The sequence below is a fragment of the Zootermopsis nevadensis genome, unplaced genomic scaffold (assembly GCF_977971745.1).
Source record: "Zootermopsis nevadensis isolate Lab colony 2312 unplaced genomic scaffold, Znev_1.0 Znev_ptg000027l, whole genome shotgun sequence".
Classification (NCBI taxonomy): Eukaryota; Metazoa; Arthropoda; class Insecta; order Blattodea; family Termopsidae; genus Zootermopsis; species Zootermopsis nevadensis.
The window spans coordinates 6,568,284-6,594,205 of NW_028259159.1; the positions used below are offsets into that span (position 1 = coordinate 6,568,284).

The window sequence follows — 25,922 nt, forward strand, 5'->3', positions numbered from 1 at the left end:
GGAACCTGTGAAAAATATCGTCTGAAGTGGGGTGAATCCGTAAACTTCCGATTGGTAGCGGGGAGAGAAGATGCAGAGGACTGGCAAGGGTTGGTAGTTCGCTCGCAGGCAGTTTGGGAATGTGCCTCTTGGCGTCTGTCAAGACCGAACTGAAATCATTACCTGTTTTGTCTCATTCTTAAGATCTTGAACGTTTTTATCTTGTTTAATGCTTGAAGAGAGCGGCGGCTGTACGCACCGTCAAATTTAACAATTACCAGGTGTTGAAGGCTGCGTTCTGATTTCGAGTTGACATTCCGCGTTCTATATTGACGGTGATGCTGGTTTATCGCAGACGTGATAACAGTAAATAAATCCATAATTAAAGGATGTTTATTTTCTAATTGCTACTGCCCCCTTGTGCTTACCACCGATCTAGTCTGGTCTTTGTGTAGGAAGTATTAGCTAGTGCATGTAGACGATTCAGAAACCAGTTAGCGTAAGTCGTTAAACATACGAGGCGCGTCCTCAAAGTAAGTTTCCCTGGGGCCGTTTACAGAAACAAAACACAATTTCATGGAAATATTTATTGCAACAGATACAGCAAGTGTCCAGCTATTTTTCAACATATTCGCCACCGGAATTGAGACATTTGTCATACCGTGGGACCAACTTTTGAATACCTGTGTCGTAGAAGTCTGCCGCCTGGGATTGGAACCACTGTGTGACAACCATCTCCGCCTCTCTGTCATTCTCAAAACGCTGACGCTGACCGGACAGGAATTTCTTGAGGTGTAGGAAAAGATGGAAATCACTGGGAGCGAGGTCCGGGCTGTAGGGTGAATGATTAAACACCTCCCAGCTGAACTCCTGCAGGAGACTTGCTGTCCGTCGAGCCGTGTGCGGCCTAGCGTTATCACTGACCGCACTTCACAGTCGGCGGGAGCTGGAATAAGAACCTCCATCTTCAACAGCTGCAACGATGCTACTGTGAGAACGCGGGAAGTGCCGTTAGTGTATGCGACATGCTACGTCATTGCTCTATCACGTACGCACAGTCGCTTCGCGCAATATAAGGTTTGCTAGCTGTGGGACGAGTGGGAAACTTACTTTGAGGACGCGCCTCGTATTACAGTGAAGCAAAAGTTTCGTTAATTTAGCCGTATGAAATTAACGTGAAAGACTCGTACAAAAAATTGTAGTCTCTATGGTTCCGAACACAGCACGTAGCGAACAAACCAGTTGAACACACACCGGCTTCTGATACGTCGATATATCAGCGACTGGCCGGACGAACTGAGGAAAGGCACGGATGTCTTGGTGTGGGACGTGTCGGGGGGGCAGTTGCTTCACCCCTGAGCCCCCCTGGACCAGCTGCAAAGCAAGAGTTTTACAAGTAAGCCCGTATCGACCGCTAGGACTGGCTTGTTTGAAAAGACGATGACGAACCCAATACTGTTCCAGAGCGACCACCATCCTCGGATTGACCTCTCCGCGGAATTTAATCAGGAAACGCGCTTTCTTTCTGTTGATTACATGAAAGACTTCTGTACGATGTCGCAGATGTTCGATATAGAAGCCGTTTTATTCATTTTATATAATAGTACGTCCGATTTTAAACCTCCACCTCGCTACCACTGATTCCACGAATGTTATAATAGGTAACCACTGTTTCACTTTGCCTGAAATTTTCTTCCGTTGCTGAAAACATTTATTTTCCATATATTTTTTTTAAAATCATCATCATCATCATCAGTACCTTAATTATTTTTTTGGTATTTATCATGTAGTAGACTGGTGGGTGTGTATTTTCTGTAATCGTGTTGCTGAAGTACTTGGTTTGGTTTGTGTTCGCGAACACTGTAATTGGGTTAGCAGATGCAGCGAAAAGATAAAATTACGCATTGATGTAATGGTCTTAATATAATATCATATCTAGCTCAATCGTGTGTTGGTTGTATCAGAAGCGACGTCACGTAGCGTTGGGATTGTTCGGAGCAAAGTAACACCAAGTGCAGATAGAGCTGCTGCTGCTATGTCTTCAAGGCCACCGTCGTCTGTATTGCACGCTGGACCAAATGATACTTGCTGACTTAACGTAGACCAGCCGAGAGTAATCTCTATTCGTTTTGGTTCGGCGTTATTTGATTGAATGTAGTTATTACGATCAACTACCTGACTCATTCGCCCACTCAGTGATGCTGTGTGTATCTGTAAATGTCTTTTAGTATTCAGCTGCTCAAGAAATTACCTGCCTCTTATGGAACACGAAGGTTCATTACCGCGTTCACAACAGCCCGCCACTGAATCCAATCCCGAGGCACTTGAATCCAGTCCAGAACGCAACCCAACTTAGTCCTCAACGACGTGATAACCTCAACTCGTACTTGGTGAAGTTCTCTATGGTGCTTAACTAAGCATCACAACACGCAGGCGTGTGGGGAAGTGGAGGTATAGATCACTTCACGCCTTCCTTGCTTTGCTCCTAAGGAAATGTGCCCACTGCGTACAAGAATGCTGGGTGAGTGGGCCCCCGGAGACGATCCGGAATATCATGACGAAGAGAAAAATTCTGCTATGCCGGTAATTGAACCCCGGTTGTCCAGCCCTTAGATTAGTCACTTCTTTCTTTTTGTAGTGTTCTGTCTGAGGACAGGTCCATATGAACAGGATCCTTCCATCTTTTTCTTGGACTGGGACCTGTTCATATACGTTCTTGGCAGATGATCCAGAAGTGGTTTGCCATTGCCTTCTTCTGTGTGTGAATGGAGTAATTGTTGGGATGCCACGGAGAAACCGGGGAAGCCCCCGGAGGAAAACTCCGTGTTGCCTGGACCACGGCCTTGCCCAACACAAGTTATAAATTCGGGCACCGCTGGGAATCGAACCCGGGACCCCAGGATTATAAGGCCAGCGTCCTAACCGCTAGACCACCGTGGCGAGATTAGTCACTGCGCTAAGAGAATGTTTTTTTTTTTTGGACTAGGCGTTATGTAAGCGCAACACGAACACATCCGGGTGAAACGAGGTTCCATACATCGCACTTGTTACGTGCTTGTGTGGTTGGTTATCAGCTACCAGTCTCTTAGAAAGTGTGCGAATTTGTATTTACTCTGTTCAGAGTTGATCACGGCAGAATATCTCCCGGATTAGTCCTCCCCCACCAGATGATTCTGTGGTGCGTGGCATTTCACCTGTTTCCTAGGTGAAAGAATGCAAAATTTTTATAATAAACTCTGATCCCTACCTCAATAACCATATCTGCACCGGCCCTTTTAATTCAGGTGATCATCGTTCTATGTAGCTTGGTATTGTAAAGGTTCCGGGTTCGATTGTAACCACAGTGAAGCGATATCAGAAGTAAGAAAGTAATTTCGTATCATCTACTTTGATAGCAGCCTATCGCCGGAAGGCACGAGTGGAGTCCTGTAACGTCGCCATACGTGTGAAATGCACGTCAGAAAATCGAAAGTACACAACGTATTGGGTATTTTTTTTCACGAGCTGTGATGTCCGGTCGTCCAATGCCCAGAACCTCGTCGTGTCTCTTAAGGCTTCGACCGGGATGTTCTTTTGTTAAATCTTATGTGGTACCGCCTAATTCGACTTCTAATGGTTAAGTGAAGTGTTTTCTTCGCGGTACGGTCTGGATTCGTAAATATTATGAAGACGAGCTTCGGCTTCAAAGGGTTAACCAGCTGATTTTCGTAATGGTGAGGTGTAGTGTTTTCTTCGCGGTACGGACTGAATTCATAAATAATATTCAGACGATCTTCGGCTTCAAAGGGTTAAGGAAGTTGGCGTGTCTAAGTCATGTCCAGGTGCGTGGCTGGCACAAGCTTTTTGGCAACCTTTCCATAACGGAACGGCTTTCTGGGTCAGAAATTCCAGCTTCATTTACTGTGCGTTTACAAATAACTTACACCATTTAAGCCTGCACCTGATCTTTATTGAACCTACTACAGGTACCTAAAGCGTGCACTTTTGAAAACGTCGTTGGACAGATCAGTTGAATTTAAGATTCCGCATTTCGACAGGAAAATTCGTGATTGTAACGCCGTGTGGCTTTGTAGATATACACCTACGTTTCGGAAGAGCGTAGTGCCTCCATCTTCAGTGCTGAAGTGAGAATCTCAGTTGTCATATGGAAGTTGGAATAAAATAAAGATCACTACAATGTAATAACATTAATACAGAGAAATTGGAAGATAGAAAGGAGTAATATTGAAGTAATAAATAAATAAAATTATACTAATTCGCTTCTTGCTATACGACGTCTGACATCCCGACAAATTCTGTGAAAGAAGGAAGGCAGATACGCCAGTAACCTTTAATGACTGGCGTTTGGTCGGCTTCTTTCGTCATACGCTCGTATCCGACGTCGTTTCGTACTTAGAAACTTTGCTGGAATTCATTTCGTGGAAGTCTATCTTCAGTACCACCCTCGCTTTAGTCTGGATGTCTTTGTATTGATAATGAGATTGCTCATAATTTCTGAAACACTTTGAAGCCCATTGGGTAATATTATGTCTGCATCAACAATAAGTAATTCCGTTTTTTAAAGTTCCAAATGGTTCGTAATATTCTCAGTGTAAACAGAGAATCTCTTGGTTGTTTGCTTGGGTCCACCGTTGTCGACCATTCTTTGTGGCGCTTTGTATCCAGTCCCCAGTGTGAAGAATATGACGAGCGCTCAAAATGCACGGCATCCCGAAACCTTGTCACTTCACGGATGACTTGGGTTCGATTACCGATAAGTCAGACAGCTGTAATATGACCACAAAAGCGTACCCACGTCTCACGCCCAACCATCAGTATGAAGCCATTAGCTTACACTTCACAGCTTCTCTCATTCATATTGCAGTGAGGTTTATGAAGACTAGTGATTCCGGTGACGAACCGTGTTTTAACTTTAACGTTCTGGTTTTGTAATAGGAATTGGTCTTACGTGGCAGGAATTAACTAAGATGACGTTCAGGTTTAAACTCAGCGCGGAACGATTTCTCTTACATCTGTAACCATTTGAAGCTGAAGCTCGTGTAAAATAATATTATATAAGAATTTAGACCGTACCGCGAAGAAAACACAACACTTCACCATTACAAAGATCGACTGGTTAACGCTGTTTAAGGAAATAATCGCTGTTTACACTGAGAATAATACGAAACACATACAAATGCAGACGACTGGTTGCATATGCAGGTGGGGCATTTGGTCGCCCTTATTAGACTTTGGTATTCTGTGTTGTGACTCCGTGGGGACTCGAAGGTAGATAACTGACGTTTCGGACGAACGTGCCTGCGTTGTCATTGCTAATGTCCTTAAATCCCTCTCGGCGTTACTAAGAACAACCCCTTCTCCCCGTCCATTTGGAATTTTTTTCTTTACGGAAGAAATTTCTGAACATTCTGATGTAATATGCACGTGTATGTTCGACTAACCGCTGGTCGGTGTACACGAATTTCAGCGAGTTTAGTTTCTGCATCGTCCGTTTTTGTAATCCAAGACTCGGGTGAATCGCTCTTAGGGTGAGCCACCCCGCTGTCAGCCAATAGGAGGCGAGGATTTCGTTGCTACCTGCTCTGCTTGTATATCATTAGGTTATCGGCTTGTAGACCGACATAGGCTGTTCAGTAAAGTAATTTCAGGCGGCTGTCCTCTGAGTCTTCTCCCTGATGATGGAGGCAGCAAGGGCCTCTGAAACGTCGGTGAACTTCAATCAGACTACACGGTGCTGTAGCCCGGAACTATCTTCAGACTCACCGCCTTGAGAACCTCAAATCGTACAAAATAATCTCATATTCACGTGTACTGGGTTACGATATTCAGACGTGCTGTCCTCATATGCTAATTAGACCAGCGACGGCCCTTCCATATAATTTCCAATCAATTACTTACTGGTCATCCTATCATTCGACGTTATTTATATCGGTAATTAAGAACAAATAAGATGCGCTTCAGGATCGTTTGACTGCAGGTATGGCTGGGTTAGGGCTCCGCTACTTCTGTTGTCTATAAATACAGCATTTAATTTTGCTACGCGGACTGGGAAACATTCGCCATCTTCGCACCTGGTTCTGAATTACGTTCGATCAGACGTAGCCTTCAGGAACTTGAAGTACGGCGGAATTCCCCCCCCCCCCCCACGTTTATCTGCGTCCATTAAGTGGAATTAGCAATAAGGCTGTTGCTCTACACTCTACAGGACGGTGTTGCAAGGTGCACGCGTGGTAACTCGGGACACCACTCGTACCATTACCAGGACGCGCTACCTTTTGCTCTGTCCCGGGGCGTGTTATCGGTTGATTCAGTTTCTCTTCTCACATATTATCCGGGTTCAAATATCGGTTCAGATACCGTCCATATAGGGGATGGGGTCATGGTTTTATTCAGTTACTCAGTTCCAGCGTATCATGAAATGAGTCACACAAACCGAACTACGAGGTTTGCGGCCCGGGGGGGGGGGGGGGGGGGGTTTAGAATCCTTCAGATAATATCAAATCTAAAAGTTCTTGACGATGGTGATGAGTTATTTGAATAAAAATTTTCTTGGATATTATCCATCGTCTAGTAAATGAAATATAAATCGTGAGGCGACGTTTCGGAGATGGGGCTCTATCTCCGTCTTCAGGTTCCTACTCAATTGGGCCCACTAGATAGAGCTAATCCTTATCTCCGGAAAAAGTAAAAAAAATAGTTCGGGTTTTAAGAGTACGTTCCTTTGAAGCTCGCTGGTTTGTTGGCGGGCGCCTCGTGGTGTTTCGGAATCAGCCAGTTTCCTATTACGTGACGCGTTTTGACCACAGCGACTTCTAGAAGTGTTACGTAGAATTATGAGGCAGACTGCATATTCGATATCGATCGTGGGAGAGGTCCTGCCTGTGATGCTGTTGGTCAGGAATTGTGGGTGGATCAGACAGGAGTGATAGGGTGAGCGTATGGAGCCGGCCGCCTTATTATAAGCCACTGGACATCTCCATTTGTTGAAATAGCCGTCCGTTCTTTACTGCATGACGTCTCACGTGTCTCCCCCCTCGGCCGAATTCATAAATGAAGATGGCTCGGCGAACATTGCCGTGAAGTCGAAAGGGATTTTCCTGTATGCGTTAATCAGCCATTGCTGAACTTAACAATTTAAGCTGGTGTTCCGACGGATTAACAGATTAATCGGTGGTTACTGAATCTATCGATTATTCGGCGATTAATGAGTCGTTTTAATAATAAATTTAAGAATCAACCGATTATTCGACGAAATTTAAATTATTAATCGTAAATTATGTAGCTAAAATATCAGTTGTGATTAAGAAATTAAGTTATTAATTGGCGGTTCATGTTAAACCTAATTAACAGCGACTGAGTATGAGGACATCGCCCCCCCCCCCCCCCCCCCACTTCCCCGAGGTCCCATAAAGTAGACACAGGTAGAAGTTTCCCGTTCGCGCAGACAGCGTGCCCCAAGGTTTGTGGTCAATATGGCGAACTTTAGAAACAATCTTAGTTGAGAGTGAAAGGACGACATATTATTGGTAATTTTTTTTCCCAGCCAACTGAGCTTTCGACTGCAACTGAATCTTTTTGGACCATCAGCCGCGAAGTGAACATCCGACGTTTCGAAGACTTTCTGTGCCTCCGTTATCAAGGAGGGAATGTGATGTGATGAGAGACATAAAGAGATCCTTATATACGTTTGTAGATACATTTAAGTCTCTTTGAGCCCGGGGAAACTGCTGAAACAGGAACAGTGGGCGGAATGAAGCGTTTGCCCTGGGTTTCATTTCAAAGTGTCCGTAATCGGTCACACAAACATCAGTGGACCGATGGAAATTGGCGAGACTCCAGTCATGCAATTTTCTGCATTTTCCCCGTTGTCTTATGTCTCCCAGAGTTTTTTTTCACCAAATTTATTTTCCACTAGACTCGTTTAAGATCAGGCGTTAATGTATTTCTTCGTTTGTGTGCTTAGTAACGCTGTGTTAAAGTTTCTTGAGGTGTCATTTCCATGGTAACGCTTGGTATGTGTTGTTGAAAAAAAAAATCACGAATAGTTCGCTTTAACTGTTGAGAGATGGCGGGACACTTCAGTAACGCTTCTCAAATACCAAGGAAGTAGATACTAAATTTACCATTGCTTCTAAGCGAGATATTTCAAGCGTTTCATGGAAGGGGTTAAGCACCGGTGGTAGTATTGATTATGATTGTGGTCGCGACACAGCTGATCCAAGATTCGTCATCACCCGTCAAAACAAAATCTTCCCCCCCCCCCCGGACACGATCTCCAGATTGTCAGAAATAATAACATAAGATCCATTTTTATTACCGTGATTGTGTGTTTCCCTGATATACACGTTCTAAGTCGTGATGAGAAGATACATCGTGCAATGTCTATATATGGTCAGAATAGCCGAAGAGGCGGTGTGGGGCTGAGGGCAGGAGAGGGTTGTTGGCAGCTCGGAGGTTTGCGCGATATGTGAGCATCAGCTCATCGTTGAACAACATCTCTTTATAACTCGGAATTATTTCTCTCCGTGCCTCTAATTATGTGTGTTGTTTACCTACTTATTTATTTATTTGTGTTTATATACGCATGGACGCCGATTTAGCTCAGTAAAATGGCTGTTGACCTATACTGATTAAAATTATCTTAATCTGAGACACTACATAAATGTTTACGTTCAGTTAAATAAATAATTCAGCTTTGGTATGGGAGATGTACTCGGATGTATCGTCAGGTCTTGCATACAATGTCGTATGCTTCTAATTAATTTAAATAAAAGAAACTTGTGTTAAATAGTTTCAGTGTTTCCCCGCCAGAGTGCATCTCGTCATTTACTGGTATAGGCTACGCCCCAAAGCTTTCATCTGTCACGTGAGCATCAGTTGAGATGAACTCATCGTTAAACATCAGGGAGACCTGATTTTCGCCAATATGTAAAGAGAGTGAAGGTAGCGGGGTTTAGGGTGGTGGGGGGGGGGGGGGCAGCTTGGCCGCCGAGCCGACATGTCTTCTTGATGCAGTGGATCGATGCTCGCTTGTCGCCAGATCCAAACACACACGTCTCTGAAAGGTCAAGCCAAACAGGGCAAGATGCAAGTAACAGGATACAGTTCACGGCTTGCCACTGCTGAGTGAATTTCTCTTAAATCTTGAGACCTTATTTTTATTCACCCCAAAATTGAATTTTTGTTCACTTATTGCCCATCTTTTCGCTGAACCTTTGAAACCGAACATCGTCTAATTTTTTTTTTTTTTTGGAAGAGTCAGTCCGTACCGCAAAGAAAACAGAACACTTCACCATTACAGAGATCGGAAGATGGCTGTCTTGTGGGTTGTCGCGCAGTGTACACTGGTAGAAGTTTGCCGACGTTTCAGAGTTATTTGCTGCCTCCACATTCAGTGACACCCGTCATTTATCGCACTGAAGATGGTGGCAGCAAGTACGTCTGAAACGTCGGTAAACTTGTACCAGACTACACGGCGCTACAACCCAGAGGACATCATTTGAATACGAGACAAAATAATGGTTATTAAATTCGTCAGGATCATTGCACAGTTCAAGTAGGCCTGCTTAGATATGTTAATCTAAATGTTATTAATATTAAAAGATGGGGATATTTACTATCTTTATGTTGGCAGAATCGTTCTTATTACCGTCTTCTGTCTAAGTACTAAAGATAATTTGACCTGTTGTTCTTGTGTTGGCATGAAACTTTGTCACTCGCTTCGAGGGAAGAGCACAAGATGGCGTTTGAGAAAAGGGCGCTGAGAAGAAATTTAGATATAAAAGAGCAAATTGAAAAATGTGGAGCGTCATAATTCGTGTATTTTGTCTGATATTGTTAAGAGTGGTTCGGTGAAAGAAAATTTCGCATGTGTGGGATACGTAACACGAATGACGGGGGGGGGGGGGGTAATAATTAGATACAAAAAATTGGTCTCAAAAACCTCAAGTACGGAGATCATTTGATAGACCTGGTTTTGGACGGGGCGATGACCTTGTAACTCCTATTTTGGTTTTAAAGATACCTTGAAGAGAGTAAAAATTTCGTTCCCCAGAATTTGTACTTTGACCTATAGTTAAGGTAATATTAGTAACCATGGTAACCACAATTCCCCACTCAGTAACCTCGGAGCCCGCAGGAACGCACGTGGGCATTCGTGTAAAGTAATTGTGTGATTTTTTTTAAAAAAAAATAATAATCAGACGCGAGCACTCTGAAACTTACTTAGTGATTTTCCAACTTTACTTTAACCTGTAATCGAAATTTTGGTCTGTGGTTCCCCCCCCCCCCCAAAGGGTTCGCCGTACAAAAAGAAATTGGCGCTTTTAATATAAAATTTTTGTCATACTAAGATGTAAAAGCTTAATTTTTAAAATTTTGCTTAAAACGAATTTCAACCTGTAGTAAATGAACTTGAGGATTGTTGAGAGATGCAGAACGTAAAAGAAACTGGAGCACGCCTTTCCTCTTCACATGAGTGGATTTTAAACACCCGCTTGGATCGGTTCCGAGTCCGTGGTGACATCCTCCCTTAAGCGGCCGGAAATCAAGCTCTGCCTTCCAGGGGTGGGGGTGGCGTCGTTCTGTTCGTGAAGCAGCCCCTGATCTAGATACAAGGCGGTTGTTGCCTTGTTATGGAAACACGTTGTTATTAAAGCAAAGAGGCTTTTGTCCTCACGTCGAATGTATTTTTTACACTTTTTCTGCTTTGGAAAACACTAGTATATTTCCATTTACGAGAAGAATAACCCGCCAAGAACTTCACACACTAGAGACAGTATGGGTCATGGCCATTTTGGTTTTATGGTCAGTATACCACAAGTCCAAGGAACAGCATTGCCATGACAACGGTAAAAATAGTTTAAGCCAAACCACAACCTTCGCACATCCCATAAGATCGAAAATGCCTTAACAACGTTGTCTTGGCAACTGTTGGAAGTAGTTTATGCAAAACAGTCACACGATCTTTAATATTCTATCTATTATTCTAACCGCCACGGTGGTCTAGCGGTTAGAACACTAGCCTTGTAATCCTGGGGTCTCGGGTTCGATTCCCGGCGGTGCCCGAATTTATAACTTGTGTTGGGCAAGGCCGTGGTCTAGGCAACACGGAGTTTTCCTCCGTGGCATCCCAACAATTACTCCATTCACACACAGAAGAAGGCAATGGCAAACCACTTCTGGATCATCTGCCAAGAACGTATATGAACAGGTCCCAGTCCGAGAAAAGGATGGAAGGATCCTGTTCATATGGACCTGTCGTCAGACAGAACACTAAATAAATAAACATCAACATAATAATTAGAGCCCTTGCTGTGTCTTCGATCGGTTTACGGAAAAATCCAATATAAGAGTTTCGTCAGAATAACTGGTAACCTATGAAGGGGGGTTAAACCAGAGATCGCGAAACTGTGAAGAAGATTTAAAAGAAGGCGTCGTGAGGAAGGATGCTGGGTTGAATGGGAGAATGGATGATAATGAAATCACATTGTCTATCACAGCTTTCTGAAGGGACAGAGTTAAGGAATTTGAAGGAGGGTGTAAAAATGGCAAATTGGGAGCAGATATTGGGGGGGGGGGAGGGGGGGCATGTAAAAATGTGAACGCCGCAGTGAGAGCAGTGTTGAAGGAATTTGGCCACGCACTGGGAAGAGATCAGGGGACAAGGATGACACAGCAGGAGCTGTGTTTGAAATCGCGTTTCGCTGTGTCGTCTGATCGCATGTAAAGGCACCAGGGACTGGTGTTTGCTCACGATAAATGCGTGTAGAAATTTAATCGGAAAACCCCCCAAAAAAGGGGAAGTCTAGCCGTTTTAGGCGGAAGGGAAACACTGAAATTAATCTTGTAGAAATATGACGTCACAGTGTGGATTAATGAGCGTAGTTGTCAGGTACGACAACTACGCTCGCAAATTTTTGATAGTGTTCAGTCTGTCTCTGAGAGACATCGTGCCAATTTGAGTAATTGAGTTTACACACTATATGATATTAAGTAGAAATATATGTTAATTTTAGAGGTACACGATTAGCATCAGTAATAAGTTAATATTAAAAGCCAGTGAGGTATGTAAAAATGCAAAGAACGCCTTGTCACTGTGAAGTGGTGGAGATTAGACTGCACGTTTCAAGTGTACAGTCTCTTCACACAACGTGTTGTTTCTCGAATCACGTATGAAGGAGAGAACCTTTGGAACAATACTCATACGAAAGTCAGCTGTTTGTTTGTTTGTGCCTCGTATCTATAGTAACAAGTAGTTGAAAGGAAGATAGCACACTGACCTGGTTATCTGAAGCTCATAAACTCACCGTGTTTCAGAACAGTCACTCATAAAATTAGCATTTATGAGGTTTTAGTGCCATCTACCGAAACTGTAGAGTAACTGTGTCAGACCTGCGTGTCTCTGTGGACTTCGTGCATCAAAGGCTTACAGGAAATATTTCAGAAATATAAATCGCACAGCAACGGTTGTGTACACCATTTATTTTCGTCCTAAGTAATTATTTTTTTTTACAGTATACCGTTTGTAGTTTTAATGGTAACTTACAGAGACTTATCTGTGTAAATTGAGTGGTAGTTTACTTGAAATATCTGCGGGTGGAAGTGTAGAGTTTCCAGTTCTTACGACACTGAAGATGCATGTGGTAGGATGGATCGGTTTCCAGTCGATAGCGTAGTTTCCTTTGTAAAGTCGAAACGTTTTATTATATCCATGAGAAAGGCAGGAAGGCGATAGGCTATCAAAATAAGTGTGGGGTTTTGTGATGGTTTGGTTACTTGGTAATCCCCCCCCCCCCCCCCAACACCCAAATCTCGACTGAATCAAGGTAACGTGCAGTTTCTAACATTTTAGATGCTATGCACGAGATATATCGGTCACAGGTTAACAATTTATTTATCTGAGTTTATTGTACAGCAAGCGTAGTTAAAGACATCTCCTGCCATCTCTGAGAAATTATAGTTAACTTGGTGACATTTTAACGGCGGAAATGTTACCGTAAGACAGAATATACTAAAAAGTAAAGTAATGCTGTCCCGCTGTACGCCATGTAGGCGTTTGGGGTGAGTGGAGGCATAGCTCCTCTCTTCCTTGACCTCGGCACTAGATGGGGGTGAGTGGTCAGCATCACGCCCCGGCCGTGCTTTACCCCCGGGGGAAAGGACCCCGGTACCCATTGTAGAGGAGGCTGGGTGGGCCCCCAGAGCCGGTTTGGTGGCATAGGTTACGCTGTCGGGGATCGAACCCCAGTCGCCCAGTCTCTATACCGACTGAGTTACGCCGACTCATAGACGGAATATACTAACAAACGGAATTGTGTTTTGCAGTAAACTGAGAGTGAAATTCCTTGGATCAGTACATTCACTTGTTTTTTATGAGACGGGTTTGATCTGCGTTAGCGCTGTAAGCTTGCGTTTTCCGTTTCTTGCCTCGTGTTATTAATGTGTGTTGCAGTTCGTGTTAAATTCATGCCCCCATTTTAGAAAACCTCCGGTTCCCTGCCCATCGTTTCCTTCTGTGACTTCTTAATTTTCTCGTTTCAAGACTGTCAGTAACTTAAATCAACCAGCTCCATGTTTTGTTTAGCAACTGAAACGATCCGGATATTACAGATAAGTTTCTGTATCAGATCTGACAAATTTAGTGTCTCTGTTGTGTGCGGTTATAAAAGTTACTTTGATGCAGAGAAGTCTTATGGTAACGATATGTCATAAATGCGTTAGAAGTTCTCGTGCCATCTTGAGACAATAAAATGTATTGTTACTTCTTTTCTCAATCCTCGTCTCTTGAGATTTGTTTATGCGGGCGAGAGAATGGCGTATGAATTTTACGTGGATTATGAAGCAAAAGTCGTTTGTATGTCCACGTGCTGTTCTAACTGCTACACTGCCCGACATTTGGCCCAGCCAATGCGTTATCGCCTTGTTGATAGAGGGAGTAAGCACCTCTGAAATGTCAGTCAGTATCTACCAGATACCCACAAAAGTATTATATGAGTAAACGTCTTAGCTACTGAATGTTAAAGTAATTAGCATATAACAATACCTCTGGTCATTAAAGGATTAATTACGTTTTCAGCTGCTAAGATTATGCACAGTCCGGTTTAAGGGATGGTTGTTGGATAATGAATTGGAAAGGGCGTGGCTTACATGTGTCTGGAGACATTGAAATAGCCACGAACAAAATTAGAATAGTCTGTCTCCGGGGCGAGATTTGAACCTGGGACCTCCCGAGCACGAAGGAGTGCTAACCACTTGTGCACGACGTTCAGTAGGAAGTCAATAAAATTTAAAGGACGTCGGAAAACAAGTGGCTGCTTTTCCTAACAGCTCTGACCTGGAACACTCTGTATATAGTCATTAAGAGGTCCATTTTGTCTGTAACCATGACAACTCACCTTCCCGTGTTTAGGGTATGCTCATGTAGAACAAGTTTCTTACATACTTCGTAACGGTAAAATTAACAGAAGTGTGAAATTATAGGGCATTGGGCGTCTGTAAGCGAGCGTGTGGTGATGCGGGAGCTGAGACATTAGTGGTGAAATCGAAACACCTCGGCGGCGTGTCTACAGTTGGCGCAGCGCTTGGTGTTTTACTGAATGTCTGGAAAGTTTCCAGCTCTGTTAACAGTGACTCACTCAACCCCCTGACACCGGCAACCAACATTACAGCCGCGACTGTTGGGTCGCCCTGCTCTCTGGCGCTCGCCGTCCAAATTGATCTTTCTTTAACGTCATTTTGTTTATTTAAAACTTCCTCAAGGTGAAAACTATGCAGGCAGGTCTTCCGCATCCCACTGAAGAGAAACATACAGTTAAAGCACGTAACCTAACATAACCTGTACCACACGATGCAACATCGCAAATTAACTAACTCGACTAACTGTAAAGCGAAGGTTACCGCAGCGGTAATAGCGAGGTCCATCATTGGACACGGTACTGACCTTGTTCCAAGTACCATCCCCACAGTCTACATGCCTAATATGCATTTTAATATTATCCTTCCATCTTATCTACCTTCCGGTGGTACATTTCCAGAGTATTCCCATAAACAATACTGTGACTTGATAGTGGAGTTGATACGTTTTTTTCACAGCGTAGGAGAAGAACGCTGATATCACATCGTAGTGAGATCCTTGTTTTCCCTGGAAAGCTCTGTACTCTTTTTCTCGTTTCCAAGGATACGAGCTACAGGTACAGTCAACTCTAAATTTCACTAGCCTTACGATACTAGGTGCCATGTAATAATCATTAAGATCATCGTTATGTGAAACCTTTCGTCCTAACCAGCCAACAGGAAACAAGTCGGGACAGTCAATCGACCAACGCATCTCTCTTTTTTTGCGTATTGCGTAAATGAACACCTAAAAATACGAGACGTGGAATCGGGCTTCGTGTGGTAGGCGCTGTTGAGTTTGGCAGTTTATGTGGTGATGCTGCAGGGCGGGGACTTGAGGTCAGTGGCTATTGCACCGGGACGGAAAAAAGAGCTGCTTCAGATTGGCAAAAGTGTCAATCGGATGTTATCGGTTGCACGTATTGATTTTGTTACACCGTGCATTGGGGTCCACACACCGCGCTGTATCGCATCTCCTCATTTCATCGTATTATCTACGTTCACCCTTTGAAGCTCCAAGATCGTATGCATAGCATTTAAGGATTCAGTTCTTACCTCAAAGAAAACACAACATTTTACCATTACAAACATCATTTGGTTAATGATATTTGACGAAATAGTGTTCGATTTTTATTCTGATCATTATAGGAAGCCCATATGTAGTATACTCTGTATTCTACATGTAGTTATTTAATGTTAAAAACAGGTGGTACATATAATTACCGCGTGTTATAATGGTTAACGAACTACAAGTTTATATATAGGTGGTCAAGGCAATTCCGCACCATTATGGGATACATTGCTATTAGACATTTTCAGCCCGCACACTGATAAACTATGCCTATGTTGTCATGGTGATGTTTCTTCTTCATGAGTTTTTTTATTTTTTTTGAGACCAAGGTCCATACGCATTTCTCACTGTCCAACTCATGTTATTATTCTTTGTTCGATCATCCTGGTTGTATCTGTCGCATATTTGCAGAGTTTGTAATGCAGTGTAATAATGTCACGTTTAATCTATCATCTCGAAGCTATGTGTTTCAAAACGCGATGGTTGTGGAATACGCGTTTTACGTCACGGGTTAGGTTAGGTTAGGTTAGGTTAGGTTGAAGACACTATCGCACACGATAACGCCAGTTGATATGGTCCCTGCCAGTTTATTATCCTTTTTACGGAATCCGAATGTTCCATCACCACCAACACAAAATCTCGTTCGCGGAATGTCTCAGCCTAGTGTTTATAACACTAATATCGAATATTGGGCCCAGAGGCCTACTGTCTTGGAAGGTATGTCCTGGTGTTTCTCGGTCGCCCCCGCTCACCTGCCGGGATACTGTGTGGACCTGTACATTCTTAGCAACTGAAAGCGTCAAGCCAAATGTTCGCTTGTCTGATGATAGGACACAATTTAAGGCGTTCACGGCAGTGGTCATGCAAACGCAGGTGGACAGAATTTCAACTTAATAAAAGGCTCTCAGACATAAACTTCCACGTCATGTTACTATCGCTGGCAATGTTATTATGCATATATTATACATTTTTGTGATTTTTCGTTCAAATTTCGCTGGTTTTAAGTTAATTGTTTGTACCGCCACGGTGGTCTAGCGGTTAGAACGCTGGCCTAGTAATCCTGGGGGTCTCGGGTTCGATTCCAGGCGGTGCCCGAATTTATAACTTGTGTTGGGCAAGGCCGTGGTCTAGGCAACACGGAGTTTTCCTCCGTGGCATCCCAACAATTACTCCATTCACACACAGAAGAAGGCAATGGCAAACCACTTCTGGATCATCTGCCAAGAACGTATATGAACAGGTCCCAGTCCGAGAAAAGGATGGAAGGATCCTGTTCATATGGACCTGTCGTCAGACAGAACACTAAATGATATTAAGATGAGGTGGTCTAGCGGTTAGAACGCTGGCCTTGTAATCTTGGGGTCTCGGGTTCGATTCCCGGCGGTGCCCGAATTTATAACTTGTGTTGGGCAAGGCCATGGTCTAGGCAACACGGAGTTTTCCTCCGGGGGCTTCCCCGGTTTCTCCGTGGCATCCCAACAATTACTCCATTCACACACAGAAGAAGGCAATGGCAAACCACTTCTGGATCATCTGCCAAGAACGTATATGAACAGGTCCCAGTCCGAGAAAAGGATGGAAGGATCCTGTTCATATGGACCTGTCGTCAGACAGAACACTAAATAATAATAATAATAATAACCTGTTTTCGCCAGGATGTGGCCTGCCATCACATGTACGAGTTAACTTTCTCTTGATACCAAAGATACGTCTGCAAAGCTATAAACATAACCAGTTTTGGTAACACGTTCTTCTTCCCCGTTTGTAATAATTTTGCGTCCTTAGTGTTACACCACTGGTCCCTTTTTTTAAGTCCAACACTTGTTTTAATTTCCCCGTGTATCAGGGCATCTGCCTTGAAGTGTTCCGTTGATGATCTGCGAGTAGTGGCCATAAGGCTAGAACAAGCCTGTGTCTTCATGTCGAACAGAGATGCAGAAAGTTTTTTTTTATTCCCAGCCTGCAGATACGTGAAATATCGGTAGCAGGAAAGGGAAATGGCGAAGGGAAGAATGATTGATAAATTGATGAATTATTTGTGGATGGTGAATTCAACGGATAGCGATCGAGCCTTGTTTTTGAGGTGTTCATGAATTTTCCAGGGAAGACAGAAAAAATCGCGAATAACCTCGGTCGGGATTGCGAATCCTGGGCCGAGAGCTGAACTTGGGGGCCTCTCACATACACGAAGAGGAGTGATACACCTTGACGCTACTTTCGGGGACGAATAAAGCCAGCAAAAGATTAAGGATTTGGAAGGAAGAAATTCGAGATACAGAGAGAGGGAGAGTGAGAGAGGTTCGAGAAACGATGAGAGAAAGGTGGCGTTACCAAGCAACGACGCTGGATGCGGCGTCATGGTGACCCAGGCCTTTTCACGGTTATTGCGCCTGTTTGATCTGCAAGTCGCTGCTTCGCTCCCCTGCCACTCCCTATGAGCATTTGAATAACTTTATCAGTTGATATGATAAAGCTACATCTTGTAATTTTTGTTCACAGGAGGCGCTGGCGTGAAAATGGAACACTTCCAGCCCGCCCTTGACCCCAGGAAGCAAGAATTGCTAGAGGCACGCTTTCTCGGAACCAGGGTACGTCGTTGCCATCTTGATTTCAATGCCACTGTTTATTAAAAGCGGCGGTTCAAACCGCGATAGTTAACAGGACCGCGGTCTTGACGTCCGAGGTTCAGTTCCCGGCAGCGCAGGATTTTTTGCCCCGCCCAGACCGGCTTTGATGCCCACCGGGAGGTAAATCGGCCGGGGCGTCGAACTAACAATTTTACTTCCATCCAGTGCCAGTGCATTACCTGCACTCCTCAGTACGCATGTGTGCTGTGGTACTCAGTTAAACAGCACGATAAGCTTACCTCGCAATTTTTTAAACGGAGAATATTAAAGTGCAACTTAGAGGAAATTCTGATTGGATTAGGCTGGCTGCGGATAGGTTACAACGCCGGGAAGTTGAGCCTTCAGGTTCTGCTGTCAATTTTAGCGGACTATTTTTTTCTACTAGTTTATAGAAATTCACGAGATTTCATTATTTGAAACGGTTAGATAAGCGGTCACGGTACAACCTTTTAATTTAGGAAATCTTTTATCGTGGTTATAAAAAGATAACTCTCTTCCACTTGAATCTAGCCCGTTCCTTACTACCCTGTTTTAATATTATCCTCCGAAGTTTAACTCCAGTAAATATCGTCCTTTCTTTGCCTCCAGGGGTCAGGCGACTATTCCACGACCAATAGCAGCTGTCCACAGTGCCCTAGCCGCTGCGGAGTGCCCGCTACCACCGCTCCGAGTGTAGACTGGTCGACTGTGGGCGCCGGGGGCTGCAGCGGAGGCGGTACTGGAGGCGGCAGCAGCAGGGATCGACAGCAAAGCAACCAGCAGGTAGGCCAGCGCTTGTCAGTCTGTGGCGTCTAGGTTGAGGCGACATGTGTAGAACGTCGGCTGTAACGAAGACCTTTCGGAAAAATGAACGCCACTAATTACCTCCCTAATGACATAAAACAGCCTCAAACATATAATACTTCGTAATTTCACTTTGCTGATTTCCTGACTTGACTTATTCTATTTTTTAAGAAAATTATGCATCTCGTGAACCGCCCTTAACGTCGTCTACCCTGGTCACGTCCAAATTACGTCCTCGTTTGTAGTCTAAAAATACACATCTGACGTTATAACAGGGCAGTGTAGCCACAAGTTGATAGCTAACAGCCAAATGACTGTATTTAGACAACCTGTTTCGTTGACGTGCCGGAGAAGTTGCCTAACCTACACGGCGCAAAGAGAATTATAGCACGATATGTGTTAATTTTGGAGTGAAACTGAATAAACATCAGATGAAGTGGTAATGTAGGTGTTTCTTGAAGAAGAATAAAACGAATGGGGTGGGCCTGTGTTGTCTTGAAGCCGAATATAAAGGAAAACATTCATAACAACGTCCGGTCAGTCCCAGTGTACACGCTCCAGCGAAATGCCTGTCTGTACTGATGGAATCTGAGTATATTAAGGCTTTGACCGGGATGTTCTTTTGTTAAATCTTATGTGGTACCGCCTGATTCGACTTCTAATGGTTAAGTGAAGTGTTTTCTTCGCGGTACGGTCTGGATTCGTAAATATTATGAAGACGAGCTTCGGCTTCAAAGGGTTAACCAGCTGATTTTCGTAATGGTGAGGTGTAGTGTTTTCTTCGCGGTACGGACTGAATTCATAAATAATATTCAGACGATCTTCGGCTTCAAAGGGTTAAGAACGTTCAGATATTCTACTGTCTTCAGCTTTTAACGTGTTATTTGTTTAACGATGTCATTGGAATTAAGCTTATGCTGTCTTTCGGAATTTTAATGTTTGTGGCCTTCTGACGATGGAAATCATGATTTGCCATGAGAATATCCTGTAATAACAAAATAAGTACTTTGCTTTTATCTTTAAAAAAGTGGTGTTGGGAAGATTTAGTATGCAGTCGTTGAACATAACTATTGAAATATGGTAGTTACAAAACTGCTCAAGAAATTCGTCTCCTTTTAACGTAACCGGAGGGTCCCATTACCGTGTTCACATGAGGTCAGTCAGTGAACCATATCCTGAGCCAGCTTAATCCATCAATCCGTATTTATTCAATACCCGTTTTAATATCGTACCGAAATTGTGATACACTTATCTGTTTCGTGTTCCGTCCGCGCTGATGCGATCATTTTAATAATATTTTGGCGAAGAATGCAAATTATGAAGCTCTTTATTCTGAAATTTTCTCCAGTCTCCTTGACACCCTGTTTTCTGACACTCTCAGCCTGTCTGTCTGAGGGATTATTCGCAAGTATTATTTACAACGTAAGTTTATGTATCATCTTACATCTTCTGCCGTGATAAAGAATGCGCGGAGCTTTGCCTCCATAACCCCATACATCTTTATGGCTGAAGGCGGAGTTCTTGTTTGTAGTGAACAAAATATGTATAACTTAAGGTGATTGGTGTGTGTGTGTGTGTGTGGTTTTTTTTTTATATATATATATATTTATTATGATTTGCGTGTTCTGCCTCAGTTGTTTTCAGTCTAATCGCCTGAAGGCACTGTGTTTATTTCTGTGGTTCCTTATTTGCTATTTGCAGGAAGTTTGTAAAATGTGACTCATGTAATTGGAAGGCCATGTCCTTCTGTACTGTTTATCTTTAGAACTAATCAGTTTTATGTCAAATTCGGTATAGGAGTTAACAGAAATTTGTCGAGGGAAATTTTCTTTCCATATCCTTTCCGTCAATACTTTCTAATGCTACATAAAGCTCGTGTATAATTTCACGGGATTTCTCATCACACACGCCATTAAGTTTTACGACTCACGTTTAATCGTTTTTATTTTTCGTATGTAGTTGAAGGAATTCAATAAAACATTGCTTACTTGTGTGTGCTTAATTTTGTGAATAGCAGGGCTTCATCTGAAAAAAAAGTATATATTAAATCTTGTCCCTCTAATCACAATAAATTCTTATTAAATATTAAAATATTACAATAATTAACATTTAAAATATTTAAAAATATTAAATGATGTTCTTTATCGAAATATTCAATTTACATTAGACCATAATTTTTCATGTTTCACGACATGTTTCAGTTCCTAAAAGAACCATCCTCAGGTGTATATAATTATATAAAGCTTTAAAACGATAAATAATTCAAATACAATTTTCATATATTAGTATATTAGTAAGTATTGAAATACTTCCAGACAGATGTAACTCCTCTACAACATTTCTGACTGATACAAAAACAACAAAACGTTTACCCACACTAAAAGTCACATTGAGCATGATATATATATACAGAACAACATCGAGTGTGTTATTAAAAATGGTATAAAAATCTGACAAAGAACATCGTTTGATATCTGGTAAAAATCTGATAAAAAATGTACGCTAGCATAATGTATGAAAATTGTATTTGAATTATTTATCGTTTTGAAGCTTTATATAATTATATACACCTGAGGATGGTTCTTTTAGGAACTGAAACATGTCGTGAAACATGAAAAAATGATGATCTAATGTAAATCGAATATTTCGATAAAGAACATCATTTAATATTTTTAAATATTTTAAATGTTAATTATTGTAATATTTTAATATTTAATAAGAATTTATTGTGATTAGACGGACAAGATTTAATATATACTTATTATATCACAATATGACGCAACTTTACCATCTTCTGGAAAAAAAAAAGTTAATTGATTGCTGTGAAATTTTAAAGGACATACTAGAAACTGTGTTCTCGAAGATAGAGTACGTTTCTACGCTTCGTGAATCTAATGACTAGTTTACTTGTTTAACTTGCGAAAGAGTTCTTCGGTGTCACTTCGGAATCAGAAAGATGTTTACTTTTCAATTTCCGCGACAACCTTTGTGAATTCATATTGCGATATGCTGCAGTTGATTATCCCACAGTGGCAACAGATGGCAGTACAAGTTTCTTTTTATTGATAGTTCGGCACACCAAAGAAATAGATACAAAGATGGTGTCCCGTTCGTACGGTGGGAAGTGTTGAAACTGCATCTGTCATCAAACCGCGGTAGGAGGCGAAATGTCGCAATGTAATATTCAGCGAATGGCCTTGAAATGCTTGCCTATAACTTGAAGACGCTTGAAAGTTCGTCCTTACTCCGGAAGTTGTTAGAAATACACGTCAATATAAATTAAATAATGGTATTACGTCTTACGTGTTCAGGCGAAGACAAGCTACAGAAAGTAAGCGTCATTGATTATTTATGAAACTTGTAAAAACGTCCCATAGTCTTCATTATCCCTTTGAAGGTCGTCATAAAAGTTTTTTTTATAAGAATTCAGTCCGTACAAAGATTCGACTAGTTAAAACCTAATTAAGGATAGCCGTCCTACAGGCCGAGATTTGAATCGGGGACCTCCAGAATGCGAAGCAGGAGTACCAACTACTCGGTACTCATAACCTTTGTTATGCAGGGAAGGTACAGTAGTGAAGTCGGGGCCTACTGCATATTGGCGACAAGCCTCTCCCTGTTATGAAATGTTGCGTATCCTTGATGGTTCCAGTTGTCACGTAATTCATTTCTAAATCTGATCTGGGTGGGGGATGGCAGCGTCAAGGCTGTGGGATTCGTACTCGGGAGTTAGGAACAATTTTCGATGGGCCAGTGATGTTAGAAACACTTGCCTTTTGTGTAAGGGCTCCGATATTTTGACTCATATTTAACCCTTCAAAGCCGAAGCTTGTATAAATACTTAAGAATTCAGTCCGTACCGCGAAGAAAACACAACACTTCACCATTAAAAAGATCGACTGGTTGACGCTGTTTAAGGAAATAATCGCTGTTTACACTGAGAATAATACGAAACCCGTAAACAGAAAATGCACAGTTATTGAAGCAGCTGGTATATATAATTACTTTTGGGCTCTGAAGTGTTAGAGGAAATTTTGCGAAGGGTATAAAGTGGTGTCCTGGGTGTGTATACCCCTGGTAATCAAGAAATCTTCATACACTATTGAAATGTTGCATTAAGTGACCGCACTTTGAGTACCATGACTTTGGGCAAGACAACAGCATTTTTTTTTCAAGGGCTCATTTATGAATGATGATTTTTTTTTATATGCGTGTATATACGTATTGATTTTGCCGGATGGGCCAAGGTCGTCCCATTGTAAAAATGAGCTGATTTTACTTTTTAATCATGGACTGTCATGGCGGACATACCACGCAATAGGAAACTAATGTAGTTCATATCTTTGAAAACTGTTTCACTGATATCTATTTCATTTTAATTCTCCGAGGTGATGATATTTGGTCTTCGAAATAGTCGGATTCCAAAATGCTCCTCTCTCAAAATTATGCACATTTTATTTTTGCTGTCTTATATTATAACCTCATTCGAGCCTAGATTTCCAATGCTGTGTAGGTTTTAAAAACCATTGTTAAGAAAACCTAACTATTCTAACAGTAAGCGTTAAAATGTGTGGCATGTTTTGAATTAAAATGTTTGTAAAACGACAAATCCGCCATTAACAGCCTGGATTAACCTTACTACTAACTGAGAGTAATGAGGTTGTAATTAAAGCTAAGCAAGCGGTTGGTTTAAGTATTAAAAAAATACGGAAAGTGTTTTACAAAAATAAATTTCCCATGGAGCTGAAACTGCAAAGAGATTAAATACCAAACGTAAAAGAAATGGTGGTTGGTATTCCTGTTCTCCCGTGAACTGGCTACATTGTTAGATTGATCAGTCGTTCTCGAATGTGCACAAAATTATTCGTTTTTTTTTTTTGTAACAGATAACGCGTCGTTAAATGAACAAAACAGGTTACGAACGTATCCTTCCCAGTTCGTCTGTAGGTCCGAATCATCTTGCAGTTCGACGTTACATAATAGGAGTAAGAAAAAATAACACTTTTATTTTTTTCCTAGCGGTTATTCATACAACGTGTATGTGTGGTAGCCCTGATTCAATCTCATTGAACGCTGGTTATTCTAAACGCCCGTATACGGACACGTCGGCGTAAGTTGTGCGTTCCATTGGAACAAGACTAGGATGCTTGTTTCGCGTTGAGCACTTGTCCTATGGTTTGCATATTAACCGCGTCTCGTGTGTCATCTGTCGGGAGTCTTTTCCTTTGAAAAATCACTCGGTGGGCGGGGCACGAACAGTTGCGAGTGAGAACTGTAGCGGAGGAGGCCGTGTGTGAATGGTGTCCCGCCTGCGACTGACGCGAGCGATGCAACCGGCAGTTCCTTGCCCCTGTGTGTAGCGCACGCGTGGCCTTGGAAAAGTCGGCCGGCCTCTTGGATCGTTCGCGCACTCGTCATGCCTACCTATTCGTAGTACTTACTCCGACCGCAAGGGAATGGAGTTATAAATAGAATGTAATTACGAGCATCAACAATCCTTGTGTTAACTATTGGGAGTTAACCGTTTGATTTTCAACGTTCAGATAATAAGTTGAAATAAACTGAAACACTTATTGAACAATGTTTTCGTCAGTGATTATAAAAATGTCGCGTCTCATAAAAGCACGGAAGTGAAAGTTATCTGAAACAGTAGATGTTTTTCCGTTGGCAGTCAGATGACAGTGTATATTGATAGGATGAAAGTTTTGTATTGCTTTTGTACCAGAATACTTTATTGTTGCGTAACTACTGATCTCCAAAGAAAGACATGGAACGATGCTCTATATGGGGCCTCTGTACACTTGCGCAATTGATATACCGATCTCAGTGGTTCAGCAGTATTTAGAAACAAGCATGCAATTGGTTGAATTCCCTTTATAATTGCAGCAACAGTAAGACATGTTTTGCTGTTAAATTTGTATAGGAATATGCCGAGTTTTATTGTTATTTCAGTAAATACTGACGTCTTTACGTCTCTCGTGTTTAGTATTATGTAGCAGAGGATTCTTCTTTTGTTTTTTTAATATCCATGGTAACTTCCTCTGGGACATGTAATTCGAATTGTCAAAGATGTATTATTTTTCAGTGATGACGGTAAACACCAAAGGTATTCAGAACAAATATGGCTGCTGCTTCTGAGGGGTAATATTGTTCGTAGCGTTTGAAGAGAGTTAATACTGTTTCGAATGACTAATTAACGTATGGTAATGTAAAATTTTTATCAGTGCTACAGTGAAAGGAAGCTGTTTGCGCGTTGCAACGTTATATTTGGAGTTGCGTTAAATACGTAAATGATCATCAAAATCTAACGCTTATAAAATATCCACACTACCAATTGAAAATTTGCACTATTCAGCCAGGTTTTTCGTATAGCGCGCACACGAAAATTTTTTTTAGGACATTTGCGATTCCATTATTTGTAGGTTATGAAATGCTTCGAAACGATTGGCCCGCGTTTATTGACCCAGAACAAAATGTCTTCCCGTAATGCATCGGATATTTTTTTGTGCGTTATTCAAAACTTTTTTGTTTTTGCTTTGTTTAATCTGTGGCGGTGGTGGTTAGGATTCAGAAGAGAGTGAGTGGACATTATTTACATGGGAACGTAAGATTTTTTTTTTCCTTTTCGTTCCCTTTGCCTGGGGTTTGATGGTGCTCGTTGGAACTGGTGTGTTATGCATCATCCATTTGACAAAGCCTGCAGGTAAGGACCGGTCGCAGAGGGTTTGGGGGTTGCCATTGCTTCAATACCCCTCCCATCCCCACACAACTTTGCGCTTGATGAATACCTGAAATATACCTAGAAATGTTGTAATCATCATCTTGAACGTGTTGCTGTATACGAGGCG

At 42.2% G+C, this 25,922-nt stretch overlaps 1 protein-coding gene across 3 annotated transcripts in view; it reads left to right on the forward strand.

Moving 5' to 3' along the window:
- Tlk (Tousled-like kinase) overlaps positions 1–25,922 on the forward strand; it is an 81,094-nt gene that overhangs the window by 33,539 nt on the left and 21,633 nt on the right. For all 3 annotated transcript variants that reach the window (XM_022080726.2, XM_022080725.2, XM_022080724.2), the window contains exons 3-4: positions 18,164–18,252; positions 18,880–19,053. In XM_022080726.2, the coding sequence (XP_021936418.1) occupies positions 18,164–18,252; positions 18,880–19,053 (263 nt within the window). The remainder of the gene's footprint in view (positions 1–18,163; positions 18,253–18,879; positions 19,054–25,922) is intronic.